Source organism: Terrapene carolina, unplaced genomic scaffold (assembly GCF_002925995.2).
Source record: "Terrapene carolina triunguis isolate 2854851 unplaced genomic scaffold, T_m_triunguis-2.0 Scaffold96, whole genome shotgun sequence".
Taxonomy (NCBI): domain Eukaryota; kingdom Metazoa; phylum Chordata; order Testudines; family Emydidae; genus Terrapene; species Terrapene triunguis.
Window position 1 is genome coordinate 46,846,313 of NW_020664447.1, and position 11,260 is coordinate 46,857,572.

The window sequence follows — 11,260 nt, forward strand, 5'->3', positions numbered from 1 at the left end:
CGTATGTACAGTAAGTTTGTAAACACACAGCACGTGCACACTACCACCCACCCCCAGCGATTCACTGTTGCTTTATAGCCCAACGACCCTACTCGGGAAGAGGGGGCAACACCAAGCACTTGCAAGGCCACCAGCTGCCTGCAAAGCAGCTGCAGGTGGTGCACAACAGAGGCCCTGCCTTGGGACAGAATAAACAATGTTTTATCTGCTCCCCTCCCCCCCTTTGCTGGAGGGAGGTAAGAACACAGGGGGCGGCAGCCCGCCCAAAGCAAGTTACAGGAATAGCGTTCCAGCGCCTGCTTCACTGTAGCAAGGGGGAGAAGTGGCATAGATATGCACAGAACCTGGCCCTACTCCCATGAAAGTCTCTGAAATCCACGGGAGCTTTGCCATTCACGTTAATGCCAGCTGCATCTCTCTGCCCCTGCATGCACACAAAAGAGAGGGGCAAAGCCCTGCAGCAAACATTATTTTCCTCCTCTTACTACATTGGCTGCAATGCTGCCTGGATGCTGAGTGCATGGTTACTAGGGGAGATACAGCAGGGCCAGTTTTCCAGGGCATCCTGGAAAAGAGGCCTTTGGACCTCCAGCAGGGCTCCTGTGAAAGTAAGAACCTCCATAACTAGTTCTCGCCTAAACCCACAGGGCTTCCAGCAGGGGAGCAGATTACCATGGAGAATGACATGGGTTTTCCAAATTCTTTCCCTGGCAATAGTTGATTGATGCTGCATGACCCCGGCCACTCCAGGCTGAAGCGAGTGAAGAATAGCACATGCATGCGCGTCCGAAGGAGCATCACCCAGCATAAGTCAAAAACATCCAACAAGTGATAGTGGAGTGCCTAGCAGTAGCAGTACCACTAGCAGCAAGAAAACCAGGAAACCCATTAGTTTGGGTACTAAATTAGACATTTTAAAGCGTTTTCATGCAGGTGAGCGTGCAGTAGACATTGGCATGGCTCTAGGTCTTACTCCGACCACTGTGAGAACAATTCGAAATAATGCCGACAAGATCAGGGCTAGTGCTCGGTGTGTAACACCGCTTAGTGCTACTACAATAAGTCGCTCAAGAAGTAGTTTGCTGGAAGACATGGAGCGTCTTCTCTCACTGTGGATAGAGGACCAAAACCAGTGGAACACACCTCTACATTTGCTAGTGATACAAGCTAAGGCAAAAAGTTTGTATGACAATTTGAAGAGAGACCAAGGTGAAAGATCACAGACAGACTTTCACAGCAAGTCGGGGATGGTTTGATCGGTTCAAGAAGCACTTCCACCTGCATAACATCAAGATGTCCGGTGAGGCGGCTAGTGCTGATACTGCAGCAGCTAAAAAATCCCCCGACTATCTCAAAAACATAATTGAGGAAGGTGGCTATTCCCCTAAACAAGTCTTCAATGTGGATGAAACGGGCCTGTACTGGAAGAGGATGCCTGAGCGGACTTACATTTCCCAAGAGAAGACAGCGCCCAGATTTAAAGCAGCTAAAGACCGTCTAGCCTTGCTTCTAGGTGGTAATGCTGACGGAGACATGAAGATGAAACCACGGACAGCGTCCCAAGGGATTTTCAAAGGAACACCTTCTGGTCATTTGGAGATCCAATAAGAAGGCATGGATAACTGGAGCTATTTTTTTCAGAATGGCTGACTCTATGCTGTCCCTGCATGGAAGGAATACTGTGTCAAGGAAAATCTTGATTTCAAGATTTTATTGCTTATTGATAATGCACCGGCTCATCCAATCAACTGGACGACCTGTGCGAAAACGTCAACGTTGTCTTTCTGCCACCTAACACCACATCATTCATCCAACCCATGGACCAAGGAGCCATCGCTGCATTTAAGGTGCATTACTTACACCGTACTTTTGACCAGCTCAGAGGCACCGATGGGGAAGGCAAACCTACGATTCAGCAATTTTGGCATGACTACAACATCCTGAAGTGCATCAATAACATTGGTGAGTCCTGGGCTGAAGTTACTCAGGCATGCATGAATGGGGCGTGGGGGAAGTTGTGGCATGAATGTGTCAATGTCGTAAAAGGATTTAAAGATGTTGTCCCTGCTATGAAGAAAGATATCCTCGGCTTAGCCAAGAAAGCAGATTTTGATGAGGTGGAATAAGTCGACGTTACACAACTTCTGCAATCACACGGAGAAGAGCTAACCAATGAAGATCTGATGCAACTAGCGGTGACAAGAGCAATGGAAGAAGAGGTCCAAGAAGTAGAAAAACAACCAACCCATTGAAATTTGACTGCCAAACATCTTTATGAAGCTTTCCAAATGATTGAAGCTGGCTTGCAAATCCTTAGTGATGACGATCCTGACAGGGAACGCAGCTCCAAAGTGATTAGGGGAGTTGGTCATCTAATGACTTGCTATAAAGAAATTTACGAAGAAAAAAAAGGAAAGCAAAACAACAATCTCTAGATGTGTTTTTTCAAGTTCAGAAAGTTCAGCAAGAACAGCAAGAGGAACAGCTGGACAATCCACCCTCTTCCACTCTCTGACTCCACTACCTCAACCAAGCTTCATACTCAGGAATGATGACTGTAATATTAAATTGCTTGTTTAAAATGTATATAATGCTTTTTTGTCTGGCAAAAAATTTTCCCCACTGGAACCTGCCCCCCCCCACCCATTTACATTAATTCTTATGGGGAAATTGGATTCGCTTAACATCATTTTGCTCAGAAACATAACTACAACTTTAAGTGAGGAGTTACTGTATCTTTTGATGCCAGCTACAACAGTGCCATGCGAATGCCTGTTCTCACTTTCAGGTGACATTGTAAACAAGCAGTGGGCAGCATTAGCTCCTGCAAATGTAAACAAACTTGTCTGTCTGATCGATTGGCTGAACAAGAAGTAGGACTGAGTGGACTTGTAGACTCTAAAGTTTTACATTGCTTTATTTTTGAATACAGTTATTTTTTGTACAGAATTCTACATTTGTAAGTTCAACTTTCATGATAAAGAGATTGCACTAGAGTACTTGTATTAGGTGAATTGCAATACTTTTTTTTTGTTTCTTTTTTAAAAATGCAACCATTTGTAATAAAAAATATAAAGTGAGCACTGTACACTTTGTATTCTGTGTTGTAATTGAAATTGTGGAAAACATCCAAAAATATTTAAATAAATGGTATTATATTATTGTTTAACAATGTGATTAATTGGATTTAATGTTTTTAATCACTTGTCAGCCCTACAAATAAGCAAAATTAGTAGCCTAATTAGGCTACTGGTGTCGTGTTATTCGCAAAGATTTTGATAAATGGGTCAATATCTTGATTTACTTATATAATCTAGCCTGTTGTACAGCCACATCCTTGAAAACAACAGAAAAGTTGCATGGCTGAAAGAATACTTCGATGTGTGGGATTCAGTGATTTAAAATGCAAGGCGTTACCAATCTCACCATACTAATACAATATCTTTTGCATTTGCAGTATTTGAGACTAATACTAGAAGCTGAAATAAAAGCATACATCCTTCTGAAATAATTATTCCCATTTTACAATAAGACAATTATGGCAGTCTGGGAAATGTGTCTATATGAAATTTGTGAATTTAGGTTGATTTTATGAAACTGCTCTAGCACTGAACAAGTCATTCATTACCAGTGCTAGTGTCACATATCTCAAGGATCAGGAACAAGCGAGTCATTAAAACTGACTAGCCTTCCACTCAAATGGGAGCACATTAAAACAATGGGATATCTGCAGGCTAGGGGAAAGCCAGTTCTACCCAGGTTATCTAGAGGAGAAGGGGTTGATCAGTGGAAAATCCACAGCAGAAAAGAATGAACAAAGAAACATGGTGTTAGAACTTTCTTTAAAAAAAAAAAAAAAATACAGACTCTAGGGAACATGAAGGTTCTTTGAGGAGGGAGAACCTTTGAACCACTGGTTCTGAACAAGGTAAAGGGAGCTTGTTGCACGAGTGAGAGGAGATTCCATGATCAGGAAAAGAAGCCTGAGATGGGAAAGTGGGGTCCAGGAGAAAGGACCTGGGACCCCAGAAGAAACTCACCAAAAGCCCAAGAACACTCAAGAGTGGAGAGGACTCTGAGGGACGGAAATGCATACTGGCATTCCTTCTAACACTTAATCATTTTACATTTTTTTTTTAAATGATATAAGAAACTAAAGCCTATTCTATATTCTACAGCACAGAAGTCAATTGAGAATCAAATTAGAATCAAACAAGTTAGAACCTGGTGGGGTATAGTCTCAAAATCGGTTTTCCTTAAGTTGTTTGGTGAACTGGCTAACTTAGGTTATTCAGGCCCTTTCAGGCAATTCCACAATGGCATTCACAAAGTAAGTTCTTGCAAATATTTTCAAACCAAAAAATAAAAAAGTGGAGGTTTGGTATGATTATACATTCACACACATACATGTCTGGATCACTACTTATTCAGATAAATTATTGCACAACCAGTTATGTGGACCTAACTTAAAAACTTTTCCCCTTCACTACTTAAAATGACTTGCATTGCGTATCAAGAAAATTAGTACACTATCACTTTGTGGGACAAGGTGAAGTAGACTAAAAAGTATACATCACCAGGTATAAAGCACATCTCATCGCAAGTGCATCATACATATTTAACATAGTAACTGAAATAGGTTAGTATAAACCAGTTACATACAGTTTAGACAGGGTTAAACTATTTTCAGAACCAGAATACCTTTGTGCTAGTTAGACAGGACTTTAATGAACTAGAATGTTGGGTCTCTCACTTAAAAGACATAGTAAAAGAATACTTAAAGATTAAAAAAAATCTGTACCTTTGACTCCACGTTGCTTAACAAGAGAGGAATGTCAGAAGATGATGGCTTTGATAGGCCCAACGAGTCACAGAGAGTTTGCACTTCCTGATAGATTTCGTTATTCTTTTCCAAATGAGAACTTTTAAGTTGCTTGCTGTGCAATATCTGTAAAGCTTGAAGCTCTGTACTTAAAAATACTAGAGAGAAAAAAAGTGTCATAATAGCATCTTTAAGACATCTTAAATATTTTTGTGCCTGTTTTCTCATAGTAAATAAAACATACATGTAATACAAATGTAACAGAAAAGGAGTAGGCAGAGTTCTGCAAACTTAATGAAAAATGCCAAAGAGTTACTATTTTATACAAACTAATTAGAAAGAGTTATAAGCATGTAATTGGTTGGTACTCAGTTTTTTGGGAAGAGGCCTACTTCCTTCCTGACAAAGACCACCAATATAATTCTGTTTTTCTCTAATATGGGATTTTCTTATAAATTTTTCAGATTCATCATAAGCAAGTTATATTTCCTCTAGAAATCCTCAAAATATTGCCCATATATGTGTAACTGGCAGTGCCACCTATTAAGATTGTCCAACATGTCACATTACAAGACCCCATTTTCAGTTGTTTATACCTTTGCCAAACTTTAATCGTCTGGGCTGACATTTTTCAAGCTGAGTTCAAAAGTCATGAAAGGTGAAAACTGAGGTTGCCTACGCAATCATGTCATTAAAGAGTGTCATTAATCCATACAGCATGAATTAAGGTTGACAGACAAGCTTATTTCTAGCATTTCCTAATTTTTGAGCACTTGACTTTGCAACCTCAGGCCTGGTCTACACTTAAAAGTTAAAAATTAAGTCCTAGTCTGAATCTCTATGTCCAACCAGTTCAAGCTTTCCCTCCACACACATATCACTGTGCTTCCAGTGCCAGTCTCCTTGTCCAGCCAGTCCCTCGGGTTCCTTATCCCAATGTATCTCCCCACCCCATAGAGCCAGCTCTTGTCCCCTTTACATTTGAGTCAGGCAGTTTCTTCCTCCACACTACCTAGGTGCCAGCAGGGAGGTCATTGAGAGCACAGGAGAGAGACTCCCTGCTCTCAGTTTCACTGCCGTACCTAATCTGAAGCAGCTGTTACAGGGAAAGTCCAGCTTCTTCCCTGTATCTCCAGGCTGGAGCATTTGCAGTTACTCTGTTGGGATGGCACATGTACAGTCTGGTGACACACAGGAACTGTGAATGGCTGCAGCATGCTCAGTGCTGATGGAATCTTCAAATATCTTAACTACTTTAATCTCAGCTAAAGCACTCACATACAGATGCACAGGCAACGTTTATGCTGGTATTTTCTAACTTCTGCGTGCTTGACTTTGAAAAGTTAATTTTCTTTTAACACAGTTTTTGGTGTGTAATATAATTAGCAACCAGAAAACTGTATTTTGACACTCAAAGGAGGTAGAGCATCACTGATATTAAAAAACAACTAGTATTTTCTATGCCACTTGAACCCTAAAGGCTATTGGGTATTCTTAATTACTGCACAAAACTCCCATTGAGTTATACTTATAGATCAAGGGCTTCAGAACGTAACTGTGAAGACAAATATGAGGCAAAGGAAATATCAACACTGAAGACGGTGGAAGATAAGCAACCAAAAATGTGGAACTTAAACGATGTTAGAGATGAGAAATATGCAAAAGATTAAATAAGAGGACAAAGAGTTTACAAAAAATAAATATTATTGCAAGAGGGAAAATTGTCGCAACTTACACAGGAGTTTAAGACAATCCTCTTTCTTTTTTAACCTGTCCTTAATATCTCCAGACACAAGTGCTGAATATGGGCAAGCCATTTCTTTTAAAAAACCACTAATCTCAAGCTGGAAGCTCTCTACATCTTCCCCACCTTAAGAAAAAAAAGAAAAAAGATCATTGCAAAATTCAACGTTTTTTAATTTTAAACTCAAATTTGTTATTAAGAAAATTAATTATAATTACAAGTTTAAACATAATATATTAGTTTATGTAGAAACCAATCCAATAGGACTTGCTGTTATCTTAAATTAAAAACTGAGTCCTATACATAAATAAGCAACAATTTTAATCAGTTGAAGTGGACTAATAGTTTACATCTAGTGTAAGGTGAGTGGGATAGGCTTTATTTTCCCTTCAAACCATAACAACATGGTTGTCATTTTTATATCACAAATCATAGATCATAGTTAGGGCCCTACTAAATTCACAGTCTATTTTGGTCAATTTCATGGTCATGGGTTTTTTTTTAAAATAGTAACTTTCATGATTTCAGCTACTTAAATCTGAAATTTCACGGTGTTGTACTTGTAAGGGTCCTGACCCCAAAAGGAGTGGGGGGTGGGGGGGAACACACCAGATTTCACGGTCCGTGACCCATTTTTCATGGTCGTGAATTTGGTAGGGCCCTAAACATAGTAATAGGATGAAATTTAATAGTGCAAAGTGCAAGGTCATGCACTTAGGAACTAACAAAGGAAAATTTTTGCTATAAACTGGGGACTTGGTTGGAAGTGACAGAGGAGGAGAAAGACCTAGGTCTACTGATTGATCACAGGACCAAAGAAGGGCTACTAGCATGATCAGAGGAATGGAAAACCTACCTTATGAGAGGAGATTCAAAGAGCTTGGCTTGTTCAGCCTAACCCAGTGGTTTTCAACCTGTGGTCCACAGACCCCTGGGGTCCACAGACTCTAAAATTTCCAAAGGGATCCGCATCTTCGTTTGAAATTTTTTAGGGGCCTGCAAATGCAAAAAAGGTTGAAAACCACTGGCCTAATCAAAAGAAGGCTGATGGGAGAGATGATTTTCTCTATAAATACATGAGAGGGATAAATACCAGGGATAGGCAAGAATTATTTAAGTTAAGTGTCAGTATTGATAAGAATAAACGGTTACATACTGGTCATCAATAAATTTAGGCTTGAAATTAGATAAAGGTTTCTAATCATCAGAGGAGTAAAGTTCTGGAACAGCCTTCCAAGGGGGGTAGTGGAGGTAAAAATAACTTAACTGGCTTCAAGACTGAGCTTGAGAAGTTTATGGAGAGTAGTATGATGTGACTACCTACAATGGCATATAGCCGATCTGCGACTTCTAGTAGCAAATATCTCCAACAGCCCATGGGACACTAGATGGGGGAGGGCTCTGAGTTACTACAGGGAATTCTTTCCCAGCTGGCTGGCTGGTGGGTTTTGACCACATGCTTGGGGTGTAACTGACTGCCTTATTTGGGGTTAGGAAGGAGTTTTCCCCAGGTCACATCGGAAGAGAGCCCAGGGGTTTTACCTTCCTGGGAAGCATACATTACTTGCACGTTTAAACTAGCATAAATAGTGGATTCTCTATAATGGAGGATTCTCATGATTTGAGGACTTCAGTAACTCAGCCAGCGATTATAGGTCTATTACAGGAGTGGGCAGAAGAGGTCTGTGGCCTGCAATGTGCAGAAGGTCATACTAGATGATCATGATGGTCCCCTCTGGCCTTAATGTCTACCTCGTAGGATGTTTTCACATAAAGAAGTTATGGAGGGAAAACTTAACTAAACGAGGTACCTACATATTGTTTTATCATTTCATCACAAAAATATAGAGTCTACAATCATTTGTAGGTTGTATGTAAATGCCTTTTTATAGTAAGGATGTTTTAAAAGAATTAAGAAAATTTTAAACACACCAACACATGAGTTTTACCCTTGGGTTTGTTCTTTACTACAACTATCTTACTCCTAAGCATCAATACTGTTTCTTTGACTAAGATTACAAGGTTATTATTAAACAAAATATAAATGATAAACAATAAACAGTCTTAAGCAACCACTACATTATTTCAATAAATTAAAGTTCAAATTCTGTGGAAATACCAGCTGTTGAAGTGATGCTTTCTTCCAGGTCACACACTGATTTTATTTCAGAACTTAACCAAACACAAAGCTCAGAAAAGTCTGGTGAAGATAATCCATTTTCTACTGCTTTGCTAAGTGCTTCCTCCTCTAACAGGGGACCTTTATACCTGAACGGGGGGAGGAAGGGGGGGAAAAATACCAGTATAAAAAAAAAAGTTTGACAAATACAGCACCGGGATTTTAAATTTATTTTCATATAAGTTGTTTCACAGTAGTTAGAAACCGGATTAATCCATTACAATTTTTTAGATCACTGAACACATAATTCACAGGTCTTACAAATATTTAACACCTAAGAAAATTTGTAAAAGAAGTTATGCAGCACTAACGTTAATCTTCTGACAAGGCAGAAAGTATGCATGTGTTTATGTATCACAGATATGTAAAACCACTTAAATAAAAGTATAAATACAATGTCTAAGATTTGGACTATGCTGAAGAGATTATAAATAAGGACACAATTTAAATGGACTTAGTCGATTTAAAAAAGTTGTAAAGAAAATTTGAAGTAATAGGTAAAACAGTTATTAGCAGTGAAATAATTTGAAAATCAAATATACTTATTATTTATGCCCTGTTTTATTTTCATTGTCCAAACTCAGGGAAATGCAAAAAGTAATGAAATCTCTTTCATTTTGCTCACTTTCAGGTTCTTGGTACTGCAACCTTTGAGGTTCAGATTCTATAGGGAAATGTTTAAAAACAGTTCTCATTGCAGTTTTTAAAATTACACTGTAAACTCATCCTTATTTTAATTTCTTCAAATCATTATCTCTAGCAGAGTTCACAGGACCTAGGTTTTTTTCAGGATTGGTACATTCTATTGTTGTGGGATTCTGTTCTTGATGAATTTCTGTATCAAGTAAAAGACCATGCTGCATAGATTTCTCCTTTAGTTCTTGCTTGGTCTCCTAAGAGCATATAGGTGCTCATATACCACATATATAGAACAGAAGAAATATCTTCATTGCCTTTGCAATCTCATGCAAGCTAACAATGTTTGTCATCATTTATAGCTTTACAGACATAGAGGGTTAGTGTAACACTTCCCTCTTCCATGAGATGTACATCTAAGATCTCTATTTCATGATTACACTTGAGGGAGATACAAATATACATAGTTTTCACTATCCTAATATGTTCAAAACCATTAAATGATTAACTCTAAATATGCGTCAAATAGGTAGTAAAACGTAAAGGAAGTCTTGCTTTTCCATATAATATGATCTAAATATATTCTCTATGAAACATCCAAGATTTTACCAATTTATGTGATTGTATTGTCAGTGTATCAAGAAAGGGTTATTTTGAAATCTTAGGGCCCAATTCTGAGAAGTGCACTGTATGTGCCTCTATGGAGCCCCACTGACTTCAACAGGGCTCCTCTTGGGTCCAAGTTTCCACCCACACCAACAAACTTGCAGGATGGGGACCCTATATTCAGAACTATTCCCAACAAACTGAATGCAGTAGGACTTACTTTAAGGAAGGCAAAGCTGAACGAATACATTGGAGAAAAACACACATCCCCTATTTGTAGCGTTTAACGCTTATTGATTTCTAGTCTTCCAATAGTCATTTAGTGGAATCATATATTTCCTTTTATTCCTACAGAAGTGTCCCATGCTAAGCACTCTAGCCCTCTTCCCCTTCAAAATAAGGTTCTGACAGGGTAAGCACAAAACACAGATGAATTACCCAGATCTCCCGGGTAAACACACACGTACTATGGTTTACGAAGTCCCTGCACCCATCCCTCGAGCTTGTGTACCCACTGCTCCCATACCCATCTCCACACCTTCCCCCCACGCGGCCCCCTCCAGAGGGTCGGTCCTTCCTAGGCGGGACAACAGCGTCCCTACCCCCTTCTCACCCACACTGCCGGGGGGGGGGGGCACAACTCTTTGAATCAACACAGGCCGTTGGCCCCCAAGGATCCCCCTGGGGATGATCCTTCCGCCGCAGTTTCCCCTTCTTCCTACTCTCGCTCCCCCACCCGCCCCAGATCCCGGCTGGGGGCCATTTCTCGGTGCAAGGGACACGCCGGAGCAGGCGCCCCCGTGTCGCTCCGAGTCCTGCAGGAGCAGCCCCCAGTCGCAGGCGGACAGCGCCAGCGGAAGCCAAGCTGCTCACAAGGCTTCGGGGGCTGAAGCGAGGGACTGTGGCGCCGAGGATCCAGCGCAGGCTGCTGCACTGGAGCTGCGGGAACCGTGGTATCCCCGCCCCGGCAAACGGGGCCCATGGCGCCTCTGCACAACGAGACAGGCCCGGCGGCGCCGGGGGCTGACAGGGCAGGAGGCCGCCCCCACGCACACTCACCCCAACGCCTCCAGCGCGTCTAGAATGTCGCTCTCCATTTTCAGCTCCTGCTCGTGCGCCCTCATGCTGCCGGCGCGGCCCTGCCGCCCCCAGACTCCGCCCCGCGCGGCCCCGAGTCCCCGCTTCAAACAGGCCCCGCCCCGCACAGCCTCCGTTTCCCCACCACGCAGGCCCCGCCCCGCACGGCCTCGGGTTCCGCCCCCCACAAGCCCCG

General features: G+C 41.3%; 1 protein-coding gene across 2 annotated transcripts in view; it reads right to left on the reverse strand.

Annotated features, from left to right (window-relative positions):
- FAM98B (family with sequence similarity 98 member B) overlaps positions 1–11,124 on the reverse strand; it is a 68,353-nt gene extending 57,229 nt beyond the window's left edge. For both annotated transcript variants that reach the window (XM_024202059.2, XM_024202058.3), the window contains exons 1-4: positions 11,047–11,124; positions 8,686–8,834; positions 6,558–6,692; positions 4,802–4,980 (exon numbers count right to left, since the gene is read on the reverse strand). In XM_024202059.2, the coding sequence (XP_024057827.2) occupies positions 4,802–4,980; positions 6,558–6,692; positions 8,686–8,834; positions 11,047–11,111 (528 nt within the window). In that variant the 5' untranslated portion in view covers positions 11,112–11,124. The remainder of the gene's footprint in view (positions 1–4,801; positions 4,981–6,557; positions 6,693–8,685; positions 8,835–11,046) is intronic.
- Positions 11,125–11,260: the final 136 nt, after the last annotated feature.